General features: G+C 38.8%; 1 protein-coding gene across 1 annotated transcript in view; it reads right to left on the minus strand.

The window, feature by feature from the left end:
• Positions 1-23375, minus strand: part of LOC133515588 (ethanolaminephosphotransferase 1-like) — a 29090-nt gene extending 5715 nt beyond the window's left edge. The window contains exons 1-8 of the mRNA XM_061848170.1: positions 22211-23375; positions 22029-22097; positions 20282-20468; positions 9749-9875; positions 7556-7685; positions 5222-5379; positions 2492-2672; positions 871-1053 (exon numbers count right to left, since the gene is read on the minus strand). Coding sequence (XP_061704154.1) covers positions 871-1053; positions 2492-2672; positions 5222-5379; positions 7556-7685; positions 9749-9875; positions 20282-20468; positions 22029-22097; positions 22211-22261 — 1086 coding nt within the window. The 5' untranslated portion in view covers positions 22262-23375. The remainder of the gene's footprint in view (positions 1-870; positions 1054-2491; positions 2673-5221; positions 5380-7555; positions 7686-9748; positions 9876-20281; positions 20469-22028; positions 22098-22210) is intronic.
• Between the last annotated feature and the right edge of the window lie 160 nt (positions 23376-23535).

Below are 23535 nucleotides of genomic sequence, written 5' to 3' on the forward strand. Positions count from 1 at the left end.
ATTTTTGTGGGCTGGATCGTTTTCCCTAAATTACCTACGTCCACTAGACAGCTAAAAGTAGAATGCGCTGTTCGGTGGGATGGAGAGGTACATTTTGGCAAACTTCAGTGCCTTACAACTTCTCTGGGATATATAGTTTGGTCAGGGACTGTCTCATTTCAAACATTGACGGAGACAATCATACTGTCTTTATCTTACACTAGTACTAGCACCCAAAAGAAAGGGATGAGTATCGCATATTATTCTACCAGGTGTTATAACACCGATTATTTTTTTGGTTTTTAGTGGTGACTAATTGACAATATACCTATCGAAAACCATAAAGAAATAGGTGTATTTTTTTTAGTTTTAAGTAGGCTTATCTGGGGTATGTATTTTTTGTTCTTATTTACTGGCAAATTGGATTTGCAAGACTATAAGAATAGAGCACATGTTAAAAAAACACTTTCAATGCATCTCCGTTAGCCTTGTTAATAATTATTCCAAATTTCAAATCGATAGTTTAAGTAGTTATCGAAATTTTTAGCGGACTGTGATTGTAAAGGCCAAAATTATCACAAAAAAATTACCTACTACTGAAATCAGTTTTTTTTTGTATGAAAAGGTCATACCTTTATTTCATAAATGAATTTCTCGTCCCTAAATTATACGAAAATGATATATAACTCGCCCTAGTTGCTAAAAGCAGGATAGATTGGACCTAGGGGTCACACACGATCTATTGGCTGCCGAGCTGTTTGACCTAATAAACAATCGTGCCAAGCGGCCTAAGACAAAAGTGCATAGTCACTGCACTCAACCTACTACAGTGTGCACTGGCCTTAAAGGTTCCGTTATGACTTTTTTGTGCTCAACCCTAAAAAAGCTTACCACCCTAGTGCCGTAGTAGACATGCGCCACAGTACACGCCGCGGTGAGCGCGAACAGTACGTAGAGTTCAGCGGCCGGAGAGAGCACCGTGAGCGCGGCGGCGCAGCACACAGAGTACGGCAGCAGCAACGCGTTCCAGGCGGAGCAGCGCGTGCCGCTCATCTGGGCGACGATCAGACGGCACTGCAACAAACAAACAATACTTATTTGTTTTACAAGGGGGCAAAGTTATTTAATATACATACCCGATATTAAGGATAATCTTACACATACATACATACATATAATCACGCCTATTTCCCGAAGGGGTAGGCAGAGACCACGGATTTCCACTTGCTACGATCCTGATATACCTCTTTCGCTTCCTTCACTTTCATGACATTCCTCATACACGCTCGTCGGTTTAAGGTGCTCTTGACCTGGCCTTTCTTCAGGATTTCCCCGATTTGATCAGAGAAAGTCCGCCGAGGTCTACCCCTTCCAGCTCCCTCTTCTATTTCTCCCTTCTACACTCTCTTTGTTAACCTTCTTTCACTCATTCTTTCCACGTGTCCAAACCATCTCAACATATCTTTCTCAATTTTTGTCACTACATCTTCTAAAAAATTGGGATAATCTTAAAACAAAATAATTAGATAGACCTAAGATGTAAGTGCCTAACTAAACAATAACTCTCCAGTAATATTGTTGCCAAGCGCTGTGATGCAGTTGTTTAGCTATCGCGAAACAAGTATGTGACGTATGAGCGTGTATCGTCATCGCGGGACGCGAGGGGGAAGGGCTCGAGCATTTTGCTTTCCGCGGCGGCGTGATATGTTTGCTCCATTTTATATTCTAATAACGGTCTCAAGCAAGACTTCGGAACATGTGCCGTTGGAAAATTAATTAATAGGCGGGTCCATACAGAGCGTGCCGCCTCGCGAGGAAATTTCCTCGCGCGGCAAACGCCCGGCCTCGCGCGACCGCGTGCTCGTGTAACTATTGCCTCAGCACGTTTGCCTTACTCGAGCCAATTTGCTCGGCAAGAAACGTCACTCAGTCAGCTGTTAAAAATGGCGCCGCACGTAATGACTGCCGTGGCTTGCGTATCTTTTATTTTGCTATTTAAAGCAATTTAAACGAACAGGAGGAAGAAAAAGGAATCATTGGAGATTTTGGGTGCGGCAATTATAAGACGGAAGTACTAACAAAATGACCACGCGCACCCTAAACAAACACGTCTAGACTGGCGCGCGGCAAACGTCTGAGGCCCCTTTAAGCATGCCGAAAAACTAACACCGAGCGGCTCGGCCAAGGTCGCGCTCGGGCGAGGAAAACGCCCGCGCCGCTTTGGTCGAGGCATCTACACTACACTGGGCATTTTGTGCGCGAGGCAATGCCTCGCGCGTATGCTCGCGCTGTGTGGACCCGCCTATTAACTAATATAAACGGAACTTAATCGCGTATTAAGTCTTAAATTTACCCCCGACGTTTCCATGACGGCGCACTGTCCCCGTGGTCTCGGAGAAGACTGGTTAAAGTTGACATCAACATCTTCTAACCACGCGAGTAATTTTTCCATGTGCAGGTAGAGAGAGAGTTGGGAAGAGAGAGAGAGAGAGAGAGAGAGAGCGACACTCACGTTAATATTGGAGAATATGGTTCCCGTCAATACGTAGAAGAGTCTCGGGGCGCGGCCGACGATGTCGCCGGGCGAGCGCAGCGCCCACAGCGCGCTCACGGAGAAGAACGCCGCGACGGGGCGCAGCGGGCGGAGCGCCTCGTTCAGCGAGCGCATCTTGCCTGTGCCGTCGCGGTAAGACCTGGTATTTTATTTATTAGGAGAACAGAGTAAAATATACATAAGCTTCTATTAAAACTAACTTACACATAAAACATGCATTTTCCTCCACGACAGTCCTCGCCGAGATACATAGTCCAGTTCAGTTTACTAAGGGCTGATTTAGACGGCACGCGAACTCGCATGCGATTTTATTAGTTACATTGCGGACTATTGAGGTCACAACCAATTCGGCCGACCGAGCAAATACCGCAATGTACCTAATGAAACTCGCATGCGAGCTCTCGCACCGTCTAAATCAGCCCTTATTCTAATTATGATATGAATAATTTTAATTGAACAATTTTGGCGTACATTCTTTTCGGTTCATTCATTTTTGTTATTTCAAAATTTCTTTTAATGACAACAAATGGGTGAATCAACTTTTTTGTTTTGTTATCCTGTCCCGTTGTCCAAGGGACAACAGTGGCACAGTTTGTTTGAAGAGACGTTGTATGCCGTTCTATTAACATGCTTAGTACCCGGCCCATTATGGACATAGGTTATAACGACCACAAAAACGCAAGTTTGATACATTTAAGTACCATAAAATCAGTATTTCAATGAACTTTTGTCCCCTGGACAACTAATCGTAACCATGGCAACGAGTGACGCTAAAAAGTTGATTCTCCCAAATGCACTATTGTAATAATTGAACACAAGACACGATGCGGAAGACAAGACACCGCAGATTAGCCGGGGCAGAGGCAGACCAAAAAAGAGATGGCGGGATGACCTCGACGCTTTTTGCAGAGACTGGCGGGAACATACTTCAAACGTGATGAGTGGCGGAAAAAAGGGGAGGCCTTTGCCCAGCAGTGGGACACAAAATAGGCTATAATAAATAAATAAAAAAGACACGATGATGAGAGAAAGAGAATGAGGAGGAATTGTATTTTTTTTTTATTCTTATTATTTTATAGTGACATTGCTGGAAGTTTTAATTAATTGTTAGTTAAAATTGTTGTTAAGTGTTAGTTGTATTTTGTGGACATTTAATTCTGTTTTTAATTTAGTGCATGTTGCATGCTAATTGATATCAATGAAACCTAATTTCGTATGCCCTTGGGTACGACATAGTGAAACAAGCAAATGTATAACCATCATATGCAATATCATGTTGTATACACCTATGTTCGACGACTAAAGTATTTGTATTTGAGGATGAACAGTCACGGGATAGTACAGTATAGCTGTAGAAAAACGACGCGTTGTACTGATCAAAATCAGTTCGAACATTATTCAACAAATACCTATCTATTTATAGGTATATTGGAGCCATTGTAGGTCGTCACTGATACAAGCAATATGCGATTATGAAGTTATGTGTAAGGTGTAAAACTTTTTCTTATCTTATCTCATGTAGCAGTAAACCACTAAACCGTCTAACACTAAAAGTGGCTAATTGCCATTTTTCACTATAAAGAGAAAAAAGTTCCGCGTTTTTTCGCATTTCGATAATATAATTAATAACGGATAATATTTTTGGAAGATGTCGTCTGGCTATAAGGATTTAGTAAAAATAAATAAATTATAATAAATAATAATAATAATTCAGCCTATACACGTCCCACTGCTGGGCACAGGCCTCCTCTCGTGCGCGAGAGGGCTCGGGCTATAGTCCCCACGCTAGCCCAATGCGGATTGGGGACTTCACATACACCTTTGAATTTCTTCGCAGATGTATGCAGGTTTCCTCACGATGTTTTCCTTCACCGAAAAGCTAAATAAATTATCCCGAGTAAAAAAAAAAACTATTACAAATAAAATAAAAAAATAAAAATTGTTTATTTCGGACCATAATCCATAGAAAGTGGTTAGTAGCTTTTTAAAAATCTATGTTATGTTATGTTATTAAACTTGTAGTGTTTAATTTATTGACGAACACCGCGAAAATTCAAAGATCCTATTTATATTACACAGGGCACAGCACAGAGGATGGAGGATGTCATTCCAGATCTAGAGCAGAGCCTAACTGGTGAAGTACCTGCACCTTACAGAAAACCGCAGCCAAATAACACTAGACCCTACTGAGTAAGGTTGCCAGAGGTCAACGAGGGTGCGGAGTGTTAGGGTCGGCAACGCGCATGTAACCCCTCTGGAGTTGCATGTGTCCATAGGCTACGGAGACTGCTTACCATGATGCGGGCCGTATGCTTGTTTGCCACCGACGTAGTAAAAAACACAGTCAACGGCTACTAGGGTTCGAAAACAATCCAATGCAACTTCTGTAGAGCTTTTAGGTTTGTCTCTGTGAACAGTCAGCTGCAAAAATATGTATCGAGAGAATCGTCCCATAAATATGGTACTACGCTCTTATTATTCTGGAATAAGATGCTATGGGACATATTTTTTTGTAAGATGTGTACAGTCAGCGTCAAATACTTCGTAGCAGTCAAAGTGGCCAAATAGTTCGGTACACCATACTAAATATATGGTGTACCGAACTATTTGGCTACTTTGGTTGCTACAAAGTATTTGACGCTGACTGTACACCCATATTTTTTCACTTGACTGAACATTTGTATTTACTTGTATATGTTGAACAGGATGGTGGTCTGCGAAGTCAACATGGCGGACAGGTACAGCACCAGCTCGAACACCACGCCGGGCGTGAGGCCGCCGGGCAGCGCCACGCGCCACGCCTTCGGACCGATAGCTGACGTGATCAGCAGCAGTAGACACGAACCCTGAACAATTGCAATTTTGACCGTAGACTTAGAATTTAAAAATGGCGATCACTTTTTCTGATTGAGACCTGGCATTTATTAATTTATTTTAAACTTACACATAACTATTGCGTAAGAATAAAAAGCGGAACGGCCACCAACCACATTTGAGTTTGACAGACTGATCAATTCCCATACAATAACATTTTGCAAACATGTGAACGGTGACAACTAGGTTGGTGTGACCGACCTTTAATATTAGGTCATTACCTATGAAATTGGCGTTTTGTATGGAGAACTTTAACGAAATTCGATTTTTCATACAATTAATTTGGCGGATTATTTTGTGATGGCATTTTCAAACTAAACAAATTTTTGCCAGTACCTATTCTGAGACATTTTTAAGGCACATTTTCTAACTCATTTTTTTTAAATCTGTCCCGTCAGAAAAATATATGTCATTTAAATACTCGAGCCGGCAGCGCATGAAAAGAACTGTTTTCAGGGCGGTATTCTGAATACATAAAACAATAAAAGTAGCAAATAATTGTATGTAAAATCGTTATTATGTAGCGCACTAATGATATTAAAAAATACTTCGAAGTTACTATTAAAATAAATAAACTATGACATGACTAATACTTATGAACAAAAACGCCAATTTCATAGGTAATGACCCAATACCTTGAGACATCAAACAGTTATCCGTAGAGCCAAAATATAACACCTTTTACAAAAGTTAGCGCAAACTAAAAACCCCGGAGCCTCCCAGTCGCCTACCCCTCAAAGTTGGCCTGCTAACGGTAGTTTTACTTCCTAAAGTAAAAATGTACTCACGACCATGGTGAAGTCGGAGCCCACTCGTAACCCCACGGCTGGAACATGACTTCGGTGTTTTACTTCTCCCGGTGGGTCAGGTAGAAGTTGATGAAGATGTTCCAGATCACGAAGTCACTACACAAGACTGTAATAGTACTCACGATCATGGTAAAGTCGTAACCCCACGGCAGGAACATGACGCCCGTGTTGTACTTCTCCAAGTGGGTCAGGTAGAAGTTGATGAAGATGTTCCAGATCCCGAAGTCACTACACAAGACTAATAGTACTAACGATCATGGTGAAGTCGTAACCCCACGGCCGGAACATGACACTCATGTTGTACTTCTCCAAGTGGGTCAGGTAGAAGTTGATGACGATGTTCCAGATCACGAAGCCACTACAAAAGACTGTAATAGTACTCACGATCATGGTCACGTCGTAGCCCCACGGCCGGAACATGACACTCATGTTGTACTTCTCCAAGTGGGTCAGGTAGAAGTTGATGACGATGTTCCAGATCACGAAGCCACTACACAAGACTGTAATAGTACTCACGATCATGGTCACGTCGTAGCCCCACGGCCGGAACATGACACTCATGTTGTACTTCTCCAAGTGGGTCAGGTAGAAGTTGATGACGATGTTCCAGATCACGAAGCCACTACACAAGACTGTAATAGTACTCACGATCATGGTCACGTCGTAGCCCCACGGCCGGAACATGACACTCATGTTGTACTTCTCCAAGTGGGTCAGGTAGAAGTTGACCCTCTACATCTCTAAGGATAATTTAATATATATTTTTATATTTTATCTCTGACACGTAGAGACTTATACATCTCTAAAGAATTTTAGTATTTTATGGTTTTATTTTTTTATCATAGTTTTTTTTTGTGTAATTTGACATTTAGAGACAGTATACATCTCTAATAAAGTATTTATTATTTCATAGATTCGATATTTGTAATTGTTTTTTTTTTAATTTATTGTTTGTAAAAATGGACATGTAAAAGTGCCCCTGTGGCCTATTTGCTGAATAAATGTTTGATATTTGATATTTGATGAAGATGTTCCAGATCACGAAGTCACTACACATGACTGTAATAGTACTCACGATCATGGTAAAGTCGTAACCCCACGGCAGGAACATGACACTCATGTTGTACTTCTCCAAGTGGATCAGGTAGAAGTTGATGAAGATGTTCCAGATCACGAAGCCACTACACAAGACTGTAATAGTACTCACGATCATGGTCACGTCGTAGCCCCACGGCCGGAACATGACACTCATGTTGTACTTCTCCAAGTGGGTCAGGTAGAAGTTGATGAAGATGTTCCAGATCACGAAGTCATTACACAAGACTGTAATAGTACTAACGATCATGGTAAAGTCGTAACCCCACGGCAGGAACATGACGCCCGTGTTGTACTTCTCCCAGTGGGTCAGGTAGAAGTTGATGAAGATGTTCCAGATCACAAAGAACATGCGTAGCGGGCTTAGCTCGTCTCTGGAACAAGATTATGATCATAGACCGGTTTTTCGGGGGCAAAAATACCAGTGCTAGTGATTAATTAAATATCGACTCAAGTGTTATCGATATCGATAACAAGCAATTTTTAAATTCTCATAACAAATCTGACTTATATCCATGAAGTAAACAATATTCATTCAGAGAGTCTACAATTTATTTGCAAAACCTCTTTGATTGGTCTCTATGGGTGTACCGCAGGGATCAATATTGGGGCCGTTCCTGTTCCTTATCTACATTAATGACCTGCCTTACCTTGTAAAGACCCACCATGACATAGTATTGTTTGCAGACGATACCTCACTTATTTTCAAAGTCAAACGACAGCAACAAGCTTGCAGTGATGTAAACAATGCTATTTCTAAAGTAGTAAATTGGTTTAATGTTAATAATTTAATGTTAAATGAGAAAAAGACTAAGTGCATTAAGTTTGTTACAAGTCACATAAGGAGGCAAACAAGTGTCATTGTCAAGGATGAGGAATTGGAACTAGTAGATAGCACAGTTTTTCTTGGTATAACTTTAGATTCTAAACTACAATGGGGTCCTCATATTGCTAATCTCTCGAATAGACTGAGTTCTGCAGCTTTTGCAGTGAGCAAGATCCGTCAGTTAACAGACGTGAAAACAGCTCGATTAGTTTACTTTAGTTACTTTCATAGCATTATGTCATATGGTGTTTTACTATGGGGCAGTGCTTCAGAGATAAATACCATTTTTGTTCTGCAGAAGAGGGCTATTCGTGCAATATATAAAATGTACCATAGAGACACACTTAGAGATAAGTTTAAGGACATTAACATAATGACAGTGCACTGTCAATATATTTATGAGAATATTCTGTATGTACATAAAAACATTGACATTTTTAAGAAAAACTGTGAAATACATAATATTAATACTAGAAATAAGCATAAGCTCGCAGTGCCCTTCACTAGGCTCCATAAAATTAAGAAATCATTCATGGGTAATTGTGTAAGATTTTACAACTTCCTAATATTATAACTGAATTGTCTGTTAGTAAATTTAAAAATTATGTAAAACGTAAGCTTATCTCTAAAGCCTATTATAGCACACAAGACTACATGAATGATGAAACACCGTGGGATTAAGTGTGATTGTAAAGAATGAATTATTTATTGTTATGTTATTAATGATGAAATTGATAATTCAATGTATATATATACCGTATTATTTGACATTTAGATTTTATTCTAGAAAGGTTCTAGACTAGTATTTTTATACAATTTTGATGTTTGACGATCCTTTTGTGAAATTCTTATTATTAAGTTTACCATATCTATAATAGTACAATGTTTTTTTTAGAACAATAATAACTGCATCAATAAATTGCTCTGATATTTAGATTAAGATGATATTTGTAAAATTTGACGATTTAAAAGTGCTTGTTGCTAGGCCTATTTGAATAAAGAATATTTTGACTTTTGACTTTTTGACTTTTGATTTATTCTTGTTGCAACTGTAAGTATCTGAGATTGACTCTAGTCATTCAGTTAATTAAATTAAATATTTCAAAATTACATAACGGTCTTATAGTTATTCATCCTTATTTGTCCTATCATGTAAACAAACACTTCTCGAAGACATTATCACATTTTCTCAGTACGTATTTTCTAACCCCTTGTAAAAAATTTCAGACACAATGTAATATTGTTATTGGGACACCACAAAATAATAAAATACAGTAAACTTAAATAAACCTAACCTAACCCTGATTAAGTTGAATTATGTTTTATCACTTTCTTGCAAATACATAAGTCAAAATGACAGATAAAGACAAGCGATTCATAGCTAATACAGGCCTTTTTTTTTTTGACGGAGTGGGAATGCATTTACGCACGGTGTGTGGGACTCGCCACTCCTTTCCCCTCTCCTGGCAAGAGGGGGGGAGAATTTGGCCCTACCCACTGAACCCACTCCGGCGTTTCACCCTCTTTGCCGTTCATCATAAAACATAAACATAAATAGCGAAACATCTAGTTAAATTCAATTCTATAAAACCCTGCAAAAAATTTAAGTACCTGCCGAATATGCTGTAAAGACAGGCAGGAATGAACACAGCGGAATAAGAGTCCAGGCCATGGTCGAAGAGCTCGCCAAGTGGCCCGCTGGTGCCAGTGCGTCGCGCTTGCTTGCCGTCAATTCCATCTACAAAAAACACACGGTTCAAAATCAAATGCTCAATACAGAGGACGTTAGAATTAAATTGAACTTTGAATTAAATTTAAAGGTTGGTTTAAATAAATAAATATTATAGGACATTATTACACAAATTGACTAAGTCCCACAGTAAGCTCAATAAGGCTTGTGTTGAGGGTACTTAGACAACGATATATATAAATATTTATAAATACTTAAATACATAGAAAACACCCATGACTCGGGAACAAATATCCATGCTCATCACACGAATAAATGCCCTTATCAGGATTTGAACCCGGGACCATCAGCTTCGTAGGCAGGGTCACTACCCACTAGGCCAAACCGGTCGTCAATCGGTCGGTTAGTGAGCAATTTTGTTTAATCTTTTGGCCGCCATTGACTTGAAATAAAGTCAGTACAAGTCGTGCCCCACACGCCACGACTTGAAATCAAGTTGTGGTTTTGGTCAAAGTAAGTGCAATTTTTTCCGCTATCTGTTGATGTGTTTGTCATTATTTATAGATTTTTTATAAAAACACATTTGGTGGCATTGTTTATTACTTAATTCATTAAAAAATTAAATGGAATATTTCTGATTTCAAATTTGGATTTGGAACTCATGGAAGTTGAAATCTAAACTAATGCAGCGCCATCTGAGATTCTGCGTTAATCTATACACGTTTATCCTCATTGCCAGGTAAAATGGTTAACACTTAGATGCATGATGAATAATCATCCCGGACCCGGACCCGGATCCTGGACCCGGGTACGTCCTTAAACTGCGTCCAAAAGAGAGGTATGGGCATTGTGAATGTCATCTCGCTTTGTGTGGTAGGGCACAGCCAGTGGATGTCATTCCAAATCTAGAGCAGAACCCAACTGGGGAAGTACCTCCACCTTACAGAAAACAGCAGCCAAATAACACTAGACCCTACTCATAGTGTTGTGTTCCTGCCGGTGAGTAAGGTTGCCAGAGCTCAACGAGGGGGGGCGGGTTTAGGGTCGGCAACGCGCATGTAACTCCTCTGGAGTTGCAGGCTTACATAGGCTACGGTACTGCTTACCATCAGGCGGGCCGTATGCTTGTTTGCCACCGACGTAGTATAAAAAAAAATACTAAAACTGCCAAAATGACAACCAAATTCACTTTAAGTAAATAAAGAATGTATATATTCATAATCAAGTTTATACTTCGCTGCATGAAGGGTTAAATAAAAAGCGGCCAAGTGCGAGTCGGACTCGCCCATGAAGGGTTCCGTACCATTTATGACGTATTAAAAAAACCACTTACCAGATCTCGTTCAAACCAATTTTCGGTGGAAGTTTGCATGGTAATGTATATCATATATTTTTTTTAGTTTTATCATGCTGTTATTTTAGAAGTTATAGACACACACACACACACACACACATTTTACCACTTTGGAAGTGTCTCTCGCGCAAACTATTCAGTTTAGAAAAAAATGATATTCAAACGTATGGGTTTGTTGAAAAAAAAATTTTGAGTTTCAGTTCTAAGTATGGGGAACCCCCAAAATTTATTGTGTTTTTTTTCTATTTTTGTGTGAAAATCTTAATGCGGTTCACAGAATACATCTACTTACCAAATAAGATTTAACAGTATAGTTCTTATAGTTTCGGAAAAAAGTGTCTGTGACATACGGACGGACAGACAGACAGACATGACGAATTCGTAAGGGTTTCGTTTTTTGCCATTTGGCTACGGAACCCTAAAAACCGACAACTCCGACGAGCCTTGAACCGAGAGGAGTATGGTTATCTAAGTTATCTTTATTTAATAACTATTTTGGGCGATAAGGTCACGCACACACTGTCAAAAACTGCGCTGGAAACAGCTAGGTGCATATTAGGTCAAAAGTATACAGGTTGTTTGTTTAGTGACCTGCAATAATTTACGAGGTGAATATATAGGTCATACTGAGCAACTTATACTATGGGACCAACCCCGAAATCGCGAAAAAAATGGCCGTTTCATACATTTTGGCTGTCTGACCTTGACATTTTCTATGGGAGAGTTATTGCTATAAGCTCCCCTGATATTTATCCGAGACTTTGTCTGCGGTTTCTTGGTTTACCTACTTTATTTTATATTGTTGTTTTAATGATTTATTATTATGCTTAATTACTTTAATATAAAAAAAATCTGATTTTAAAATATCTATTTTTATTTATTAATTTTAATGTTTACTTATTTTGATCTAGCTTTTATGTATGTTTCTGTTCTTTGACATATTAGCTGAGGCGTTCTCAGGTATGCCGAGATGTGCTTAGGAATGCCGAGATGTGCTTGGGAATGCCGAGGCATCACTCAGGCGTTCTCAGACATATCAATGTGTCCAGAAATGCTAAAGAACGCTGCGGCAGTTTAAGAAATTGATAACTGTACCTACCTATAGAAAAATGGATACTTATGTTAGGACACCGACTGTAAATTTTGTTTGTCTCCGTTTAGTTTATTATCGAGTAGCTACTAATTAGGAATCGATGACCGATTGACTACAATGCGTGTACAAATCTATAATGAGACGTGAAAATTATCTGTTTATTTGTGCCTAGACTGGAAATATATTTCAATAGACGTCGCATGTACGGCAATTGCATACAAACAAGCGCGGAGTATTGGCGGCGGGTGTGATCTTCAGGCATTGGAGTTTTTATCGCACGGTAAGACTATTTTTTTTTTCTATTTATTTAGAAACAAACAGTCATACACAATTTTTGATCAAAACTTATAGACAAAAAATAGACCTATAGTTTCATATGTAGAAATAAAATATAAACAGGTCCGTGGTTATTACATAATAGCGAGCTATGGAGTCGATATTGGCAATAAAATTCAACTCATATTCATAGTCATTCATCTATTTAATAACTGAATCACTAATTAAGTCCGTGCGATAAAAACTCCGATCCCTGGTGATCTTACAAAAAACCAACTTCGTGCGTGTCGGACGGGTGACCAGTGACCACACGCTGTGTTGGGTTTCATTTCTTTATTCACGAGTATGTAACACAGAAATGTCAGAGAATCCTAACACTCAAATGGAAATGGACTGGGCACATGATGCGCTCACAAAAGGACAAAGATGTCACAGAATGGTACCCAAGAGGAAAGAGCAGACCCCATTGTAAACCGTAACAAAAGATGGGAAGACTTTCCTGAAGACTGGAGAAGAATCTCAAAAAACCGCGAAGAGTGGCACCGCCTGGAGGAGGCCTATGTCAGACAGCCTGACAAAAAAGAAAATACAGAAAAAAGTAACAACATGAATAAATAAATGGATACTTGTTACAATAGAAATAATCACGTTTTAAGCATCATCCAATCGGCCATTGGTTTATATAGCCATCGCAGTCGATGTAGAGTGTAGACTACCTCCTAAAAATACCTCAGTCGCTGCAACTATCATCTGCAAAAATGCTGTGGCCAATGATGATGATAAATCAATTAAATATCGTATTTTATTATGTGTGAAACTTTGGCAGCGAACATTTTTAATATTTGCTTTTGCGTTGGGGTTTCGACTGTTCTTCGCACAAAAAATCTTCGTCTGCATGTGATTTGCGTGGTCTCCAAATATGTCTGTGGTCTAGAATAGTTGAGGATGTGGTCCGACTCTCCGTTATCTGCGCGAGATAAGGAGGTCACTAAAGCGTGGCATCGGGATTGGAGCAAACGATGTTTAATTGTTACATTGTCTATACAATATCTAAATATAAAACAGTTCATTTGACAGACAACGCTCAGCCTAAATCGTTGAAGGTAGGACCTTGAAATTTGAGAAGAGGCTCACTAGATAAAACAATTTTTGAGGGTACAGGGTGCTGATAGGTTTACCTGGCTACTGCAGCGGGTCCGGCATGTTCGTGGCGGCGGACATGCCGGGATTCCAGCACGCTATCTTGCGCAGCAGAACGGCCTCTAATCATTGAAATATATATCTAAGGACGGGGCTTACGGGCAATGAGAATGGGGGGGGGGGGGGGACGCTCGTCCTAAGATATACGTTAATGCCTCTAACCACCAACAGCATCCTGAGTACGCTGGCTGAACGGGCAGACTGCCTGATAATGAGGCATTGGGACGAGACACACGCCCCAGTGCGTGCCTCTGTCCGTCGGTATTCGTTTTCAAGATTATTTTTTTTCTTTTTATGTTACTAACACTTATATTTAAATTGGACCCGGGTACGTCCCTAAACTACGTCCAAAAGAGAGGTATGGGCTTTGTTAATGTCATCTCGCTTTGAGTGGTAAGGCACAGAACAGCGGATGTATTCCAGATTTAGAGCAGAGCCCAACTGGGGAAGTACCTCCAGCACCTTAAAGAAAACCGGAGCAACATTCTACTCATAGTGTTGTGTTCCTGCCGGTGAGTAAGGTTGCCAGAGGTCAACGAGAGGGGCGGATTTAGGGTCGGCAACGCGCATGTAACTCCTCTGGAGTTGCAGGCGTACATAGGCTACGGAGACTGCTTATAATCAGGCGGGCCGTATGTTTGTTTGCCACCGAAGTAGTATAAAAAAAGCCATCAAGCGGGCCGTACGCTTGTCTGCCACCGAAGTAGTATAAAAATATGTACTTTATTGTTGTATTGTACTAAACAAACTATAAACCCAGTGATTCTGCAAATAAATATTATTTATTATTAATTTTGATTTTTTGGGGCTAAAAACTTAAACCATTATATTAATATCAACTCTGCTTAGCGTCGTCCGTCAATATTACACATTGCATGTTATTATAACGGATAACAATATAAAACAAAGACGTATTAGATAACTGCATGTAGGTGGCGTGATCCCAAATACCGTCGTATGCGCAATCATTATCATACGTGAACTTTTTCTTAACCCGTCGCGTGAAACATATCACGTGCAAATTAAGGTATTCGGGAAAAATAAATTCGGCGTAGTCAAAATATCCTTTACAGTACATATGGTGCTACTTTACCGCACTAGTGCGAAAATTAGCATATTACGTTACTATGTCGAACATTTAAAGAGCCATATGTACTGTAAAACGTTGTACGATACATGTGCGAATAGGTAATTCGCGAATTTCCTATTTTTCGAGCTAGTATCGTAAACAACTATATTGATAGATGTCAAAAGTGACAAATATTAACCTTTGCAAAAACTAGGTTTTTTAAAAAAAAATCGTAAAAAAACATTTTTAGTGCCAGTTTTACCATTAACTTATGTACCACTTCATTCAAAAATTTGAAATTTTTTTTTTTTTGGCGAAATGTACGTAAACTCATTTTTTTTCCTTTCTTTGGCCTCAGAAGTGCGTGGTTGAAATCTTTAGGGTTCCTCGTGTTACACAGTGTATAGAGTGTACACTGGAAATAAAAAGGAATCTATTGACCAGAGTTATATTACTGCATATCTAATGCAATCAATAAGCATTTGCATACACTTATAAGACTTGAGTTATTACCTAAGTATTTGCGTACACTTATAAGACTTGAGTTATTACCTAGCCCGTAATTCTTCTAGTTAATTGCATTGCGTAGGTAAGTAGGTACGCAATGTGATCCGTGACGTCACCGTGTAGCCGGCTAATCGTCGCTATACTTACTCAAACTCGTATCTAATATACGTATCTAATATACGAGATATATACGAGGTTGAGTATAGCGAAGATGCCTAAGTAACGGAAGAGAGTCATTTCTGCCGCTACTCGATACACGATTAGGGTCATTTGAATGTATGTGTGGCCGGCAAAACGTCCCACTTTGTCGCTTACCATAAGGACTAGATTTGCTTGTATCTTTATACGAAGCCTGTGAAAGCGTCTTTGGGCTTCTGCACAAATCACGCGAGGTTTTTTCGGCTAGTTTTTGACTTCCCCCTCACCCTTGGTGATATTTGTTTGTGTTTGTCATTCATTCACCGTTACTTCTGTTTTACTCATTTCCTCAAAGGTTAACTGGAAGAGATCCCATACAGGGATAAGTTCGCCTTTGTTGTATTTAATTTACTCTGTAACTGTGTTTTTCGTGTTTTTATTTCTATGTACAATAAAGTATATATATTTGGTGAGGTTCTTGGCTATATCCCCGGCCCCCACGTAACCTCGTGTCGTGATTTTTTTTGAAATTTTTTCATTCGACTTAATTTTGAGATAAACAGTATTGTATATAGTAAATCCTGTTTATTTTTTGATTTGCGTTATGAACGTAATGTGTATTTATTATACGAGCTCCTAAATTTCGTAAAATAGACTCGCTATTTTGTAGTGCGAAGTGAAGATTCATGTTTAACGAAACCGAAAAAAGTATCTACTCATGTGGGAGATAATTTTTCTTAGTTTCGTTCAATGTAGAAAAATACACGTGAGGAGTTCTTATACTCCCCCTCCCCCAACGAGAACTATCGTGAGTTTTTCGTGAACCCCTTCCCGGGAACCTCGCGTGATTTATGCACAAGCTTTATGGTAAGCGACAAAGTGGGACGTTTTGCCGACCGTGGACACATTTATAGGAATGCCTGTTCTTTTAAGAATGAGGGGTCCAATTGTGTGTTATTAAACTAGTGGGTCTGGTTAATAAACTAGCAGTAGACCTCGCGATCCCCAGTCCCTCTAGCATGGCTTGCGTTGTAACTAATACTTGAAATCGCGCTAGATGTATGCAGTCGCGCGCGAGATCGCAAGTCGCTAGAGGATCAGGGCTTCCGAAAATCCGTATTCTTCGAACCTGATGCGTACAATATTTCACGAGAATTGGTTATAAAATGCCACCTATAGAAGAGAACAGTTGGACACAAGAAGGAAAGCATTTTTGCCCAAGCTGAAACGCCGACGCTTAGCGCTCGCACCGTTAATAAAAATTGAGTGTTTTTTTTTTTATACTACGTCGGTGGCAAACAAGCATACGGCCCGCCTGATGGTAAGCAGTCTCCGTAGCCTATGTACGCCTGCAACTCCAGAGGAGTTACATGCGCGTTGCCGACCCTAAAAATTTAACCTATATTACAAAGTCGGATTTAAAGTTTTATGTTAGTCCAAAAACTATGCAGATTTTTTTCCATAAGGGTCTCGAAAATTGTATATATAATAGAAACAACGCTTCCAATTTGGAATGTCGTAATTTCTGACCCCATAAGAACCTGAGATATTCTACGAAGTCTCCGAATGTGTAAAATTTCACCATTGAAAGTTTCCATAGGTATTGTAGTAGTTTACTACATATGTAAAAACCGGTTAAGTATCATTACAGACCGCGTGTTTTAGCGAAACAATGAGGTATAAAGTTCGCGACCTAGCGCAGCACGAGTTTTTCAAATGTATCGTCCGCACAGTTAACTGGCACTGCACTGCGTGACCCTTGTCGCAACGTTATAGGGTCTACGAATGGTCAATTAAGTGTTGCTGTGTGTAAGATTAAACAGCTGAAGTCGGGCGTCTTAGAGTCAAAGGGTTTGGACCCTTCTGTACACCAGTTACATCATATATTTATAAAGCAAGTTACACCCTATGTTAAAATGATAACGCTGCGTAGCCCGCACCACGCGGCACGCCTGTGGAGCCATTTAAGGGGCACCCTGGCGCGAATGACCTTCGATCTGAATCCCTTAGTTTTTTAATGGTTTTTGTAGCTTATTATATTAACAGTAACAACTTTAAGTAATATAGTATCCCATATTTATCGCTAGGTAGAAGAAGAGTATCCCATATTTACTTCAAAGTTCATTGGCTTCGAGATATTTGGCATCAAGTTAAACAATTTTAAGCCAAGCACCTGGTTTTCTGGCCGTAACTTTTGTGTTAAATTTTTAGAGACGTAAAAGACGAACCCAAACATGTAGATTTTGTATATGTACCTAAGATCCTTCATAGCAATCGAGTTATGAAAAAAAGTTTTGTTTTAGACAATGTTTAAAAAAATCATATAAAAATAAGTATTAATTTCTTTAAAAATCCGCCACACAAGAATGGAGATAAAAGATCGAAGAACCGATAGCTGTTTGTCTTATAATTCTATCTGCAGTGCAAATGTAAGAGTATTTTCATACATTGTAGTCACTAATTAAATAAATAAATAATAAATAAATATTATGAGTATAGGTCATTATTACACAAATTGACTAAGTCCCACAGTAAGCTCAATAAGGCTTGTGTTGAGGGTACTTAGACAACGATATATATATAATATATAAATACTTAAATACATAGAAAACACCCATGACTCAGGAACAAATATCCATGCTCATCACACGAATAAATGCCCTTACCAGGATTTGAACCCGGGACCATCAGCTTCGTAGGCAGGGTCACTACCCACTAGGCCAAACCGGTCGTCAAAATCGTCAAATTACCTACTATAAGTTATTTTAAGTTACATAACTAGCAGTGGCGGCGCGTCACAAATATTCGTAGTGAACCCGTAGCTAGTTTTGCTTTCCTTTTCTCCATGAACCGATTGTGACAGTACTGAACGGGCTGAAATTAGACAAGCCGGTGGGAATCGAGTTCTTTGAACGATCCGCCACTGATAACTAGAGACTGACGACCCCACAGTCAAACTCATTGTTGAGTTTTGTGGGGCTACGATTATCTTAAAGAATACCACTGTATTTTAATAAATAAATAATAATAAATAAGGTGCAGCCAGGTAAGCTTCGAAGAATATGCTAATAGCAGAGCAGTGCATTTTTCTTTTTTTTTATTATTGTTTAGGTTTACAAAAACCTTTTCAACTGGATTTAACCCCACCACCTTATTTTGAAGTCGGCTAAAAATTACCTTGCGCCGTACGAAGTTTTTGTGCGGCGCATTACTTTTGACTTTCAATGTCAGTTATAAAATAGCAGAAAATCAGTCGTAAACAGTAAAAAGAATTCATAAGTAGCGGATATTAAGCCTTTCGCCTGCTTTCTAGTGACACCTACCACTTTAACCCTTTGAACGCCACGCGTATCGTACGCGGCGCGTAATCGTGAACCTTGTCGGTACGCATGAAGGTTGATATTGGGCTGTAGCCGCGCACGTCATATGACGTCTTTGGCGATCAAAAGGTTAATGCCGTAGTAATTTTCCAATATTCAAACCAAAGATAGCAAGGGTTATCGACGCTCATTAATTTTACATTTAACGTATCAATTTTTTTAAAGAGATAACCAGAACAATATGGTATTTCATTATTGGGAATACTAACGTTCAAGGGTATAAAAAAATAAATAATAATAATAAATGTTGACTGGTTAAAATTACTGGGTAAAAAAAAAAAACAAGAACACCATGGCATTTCCAGTTCGTAGTCGAAACACTCGAAACCCGTACGTTACGTTCGTTGCCCCGAAGCCAATTCGAACTTTCATTTTGATATCAAAATTATATGATTTTTTTTTTTTATTTTTTTTTTATATTATAGGACATCATTACACAAATTGACTAAGTCCCACAGTAAGCTCAATAAGGCTTGTGTTGAGGGTACTTAGACAACGATATATATAATATATAAATATTTATAAATACTTAAATACATAGAAAACACCCATGACTCAGGAACAAATATCCATGCTCATCACACAAATACATGCCCTTACCAGGATTTGAACCCGGGACCATCAGCTTCGTAGGCAGGGTCACTACCCACTAGGCCAGACCGGTCGTCACATATGATATATTTATCTCACAATATACAATTTCACGTAAAACTACGCGTGGTAAATTCTTAGGAATTCGCGCGTGTGTTTCGCTCGCACTTGTCTATACACTAATTGGCACGACTGAGACGCAAGGGTAAATTATAATAAACGATATAATTTTGACATCAAAATCTAAGTTACCAATTGGCCTCCCATAGCGCGGCGGTGTGGGGGGTAAGCGGGGTGACATTTCACTTCCTCGGACCTTAAGTTCGAACGGTACACACTTACGAGGCCTTATCTGGCTTGAGATTTTTTTAAACTTGAATCAAAATTCTTTTCATTGTCTTTTTGACCACTTTGCCATTTGATTTGTGTCTTCAACCAACTAAATGAATAATACTGTATTATTATGTATTATTATGTACCATTGTGTACCGTTCATGTAGTTTCCAGTAGTAATGAATATTCATCTCTGTACAATTTATTGAACAGAAAACAAGACAGTGAAAAGTGTTTTGATCTATCGAACTCTAATCCTGACAATAGCCAAAGATTTGTGGCTTTCCATCATACATGCTTTTCCATAATATAAAAAAAAAAAAAAAAAAAATCTTCCTTATGCACATGAAGCATAAGGATCCTTTTCTGATGGAAAGCTACATTTAAGCAGGTTTTATACTTAAAACTTTAGGCATTTTAAAGTAAAAGTGTACAATCATTTAAAAACTTGGATCAATCAGTTAATTTAAAAAAACAAAATAAATACAAATACATAACGAACCACATGCTCACCCAGGGTATAGGCCATAAACAGGTTGACAGCGGACACAGCCCACAGCCACCGCGGGATCCCGTCACCACCGGCCTCGGTTAACGCGAAGAACCCGTAGTCGTAGTACGAGAACAGGAGGAAGTTGAGGACGGTCAGTAGGAAGCCGGTGAAGGTTAGCAGGTTGGGCGCTACCCACACTGGGCAGAACTGGAATGAGTTAATTTTTGTTAGCACTGTGGGTATGACTATACCTCTCTCTGCAAATGATGGTCCCTGTGACATGAGTCCCTTTTGGTTTAGAGACCTCCTAGGCACTTGGTATGGCACTTATAATTTAAGGGCCCCCTTTTCCATCTTAAAATCATTGCTAGGTTGCCTAGGCCCCTAGGCCTTGTGGGTCTAGGTGGAAATGTGATCGTTTGGTTGGGCTTAATTTGAAAAATGATGATGACACGTGCCTCAACAGAGGCACGTGTCTACACTGGCCGTTTTGTGCATAAGGAAATTGCCTCACGCATATGCTGGCTCTGTGTGGACCAGGCTAATGATATATGTTTAAAAATAATGTATATACTTAAACATTTTACGTGACAACCACTACATATTCAAATAAAGTGTCATAGGGACCATCATTAATTGCGTGGGGTATAAATCAGGATTTGGCGAACTGGAGAAAAACCATTCACAGTAGAAATCACCAGTTTTTGGAATTGCAACAAGCCACAAATGTTAGTATGTGTAGAAATTCTTGGATCATTATTTGGGTGGAATGATGATGTGTGTGCCAGATCTATACCACTTTTGTGACTAATTTAAGGCTGTATGGGACTGCATCTTTGTTACTATAGTGAAAGTCTACCAATTTAAGATGGTGACTATCTGTGCCCTGTTACTGCAAAACAGCATTTCTAGATAGGAAATATGTAATAAAGATAGTTTATTTTTCAAGTAGGCATATTACAATACGCTTAAGAATGTTAAATAAAGCTACACTGGCTCTAACCCTACACCTCTGCCTTGAGAAGATTTAAATCGGTCCAGAATTGTAGGAGGGTATTCCAATATGGTACCAGCAAGAAACTGTAAGATAATAAATTGCTGTTTTGCCATAACAGGGCAGATCTATCGGTTGGCTTGTACAGTCAGCGTCAAATACTTTGTAGCAACCAAAGTAGCCAAATAGTTCGGTACACCATATATTTAGTATGGTGTACCGAACTATTTGGCCACTTTGACTGCTACAAAGTATTTGACGCTGACTGTACCTAGCTTTTCATAATTAGTACTGTTACATAAGACAGTATGTTAGTGCTAAGAACAAATCATAGGCTACGGTGACTGCTTACCATCATGCGGGCCATATGTTTGTTTGCCACCGTCGTGGTATTAAAAAAAATATATATATATCAAAATAATTTTATACTACAATAAAAATACACCAACATTAATGCTATCAATTTGGTAAAAATTTGTTTATTATGAAATTTTTTCTCCAAATATGTGAAAGATAATAATGAAAGATGATAAAAATAACACCATATTTAAGAAACTAAATTGTAAACTGGAGGTGTTGTTATTTTTAAATTTCACTTTTTAAGTAAAGTTTTCAAGGTTTTTATTGAAATATGCCATTTGTAGTAAACTTTTGTTCATGGTAAGAGAATTTATCTATCATTTCTATCAACAATATTAGGGATAGATTTCCAAACTAATTAGTAAGCAAACAAGCATTTAAGAGCATCACAATTTTGAGTTAAAATTACTCACTTGAACACACCAGTTCCAGAATGGGTGCATAACATAGTTGCTCAGAACACTTGAATCGATAGAATTATACTGAAAAAGAATTAGTTCGTTATTAGACACTCGTAATACAATTGCCACTAATAATACAGATTGTAAACTTCAAGCCTATGATAAAACTGGTTATTTTAAATTATGAAAATTACCTTATATTTATCAAAACCCTCTAGGTTCTCTTTCGTCAGGAAACGGACCATTTTTGCTACGCTAAGAGTAAAGATTTACCGCTATATGTATTAAACCCGAAAAATCACCATTCACCGCGATTGTTTTTTTTAATGTTAACTGGAAATATGATAACAGTATCCAGCAAATCACGCCGGCGAACGGCAATCACCGGCGCGGCGATTAAAATTGAACATAGTACAAAGCGCTTCCTTCGGCCTTCGCTAACAAATCGCGCAATTAGAATTATGACATTTGACAGCTGTCACTATTAAGGTTGCCAGGTACAAACGAAAAATATCAATAAAAATCATAGATGGTAGGATCAACTAGATGTGCTGTACGCGTACGCCCGTAAGAGACAGAGCATACGCAATGTGCCAAATTAAAAATACGTTTTAACATTCCTGACAACATACCAAAAACAACCTACGTAATTTGGTCGGGTTATTTGTTGCCCACCTTAAGCTATACTAAAATTTACGATGGGGAATCAAAAAAATAAACTGTGACAAGGACGAACAATCATAGCGCTTTCTTTGCTACTCCTACTGAAAATTCCAAAAGTGCATCTCGTTCGGTCATCTGCCGGTTCTACCATCTTATCTATATACTTATTGTACCTCTATAATAAAAATAATGCTGCTCTGAAAAAATATCTTTGCTTGCTCCAGTCTCCCAATTCAAGCGGGTTGCTTGCATATGTGATTCGTGTTTATTCTGAGGTGTTAATACTTGCCGGAATTGCTGGACCCGCAAGCTATAGACATTTTGTATACGCGATGCATATACGTGTGCGTAAGTTACATGCTCTGAGTAAATACAGTTGGCTCCATAAAACTTCATTAAAATATATATTTTGTACATATAAAAAAAACTTTTAATTATATGTACTATAGTCTGTCAAGCTGGATATGTCAGTAGTCAGTAGCAATATAAAGCAAACTAAAGTATGGTATCCCTAGGAAACGAAAAAAAAGCATCAATGTACATCGAAAAGCCGGTAGTTTTTATATTCTATATGTATATCAAAGATTAATATAACTTTATATAATTCAAATACATCCAATTTCGCAGCAGAAAAAGGTGCGAAATTCAAAGTTTCTATGGGAAGACAACTCATCGCGCCTACATTTTTTTAACACGTTCGCGGACGCGGATTGCATAGCTTTCGTCTTTGTACAGTCAAGGTACTAAATATCAATACGGACAAAGTGCTAAAAATATGTATAGGTACACGATCTTATTGCCTATATATTAAGGTAGTGTGTACACATTTTTATCACTTTTTCAGTATCGATATTTA

Source organism: Cydia pomonella, chromosome 2, assembly GCF_033807575.1.
Source record: "Cydia pomonella isolate Wapato2018A chromosome 2, ilCydPomo1, whole genome shotgun sequence".
Lineage (NCBI taxonomy): Eukaryota > Metazoa > Arthropoda > Insecta > Lepidoptera > Tortricidae > Cydia > Cydia pomonella.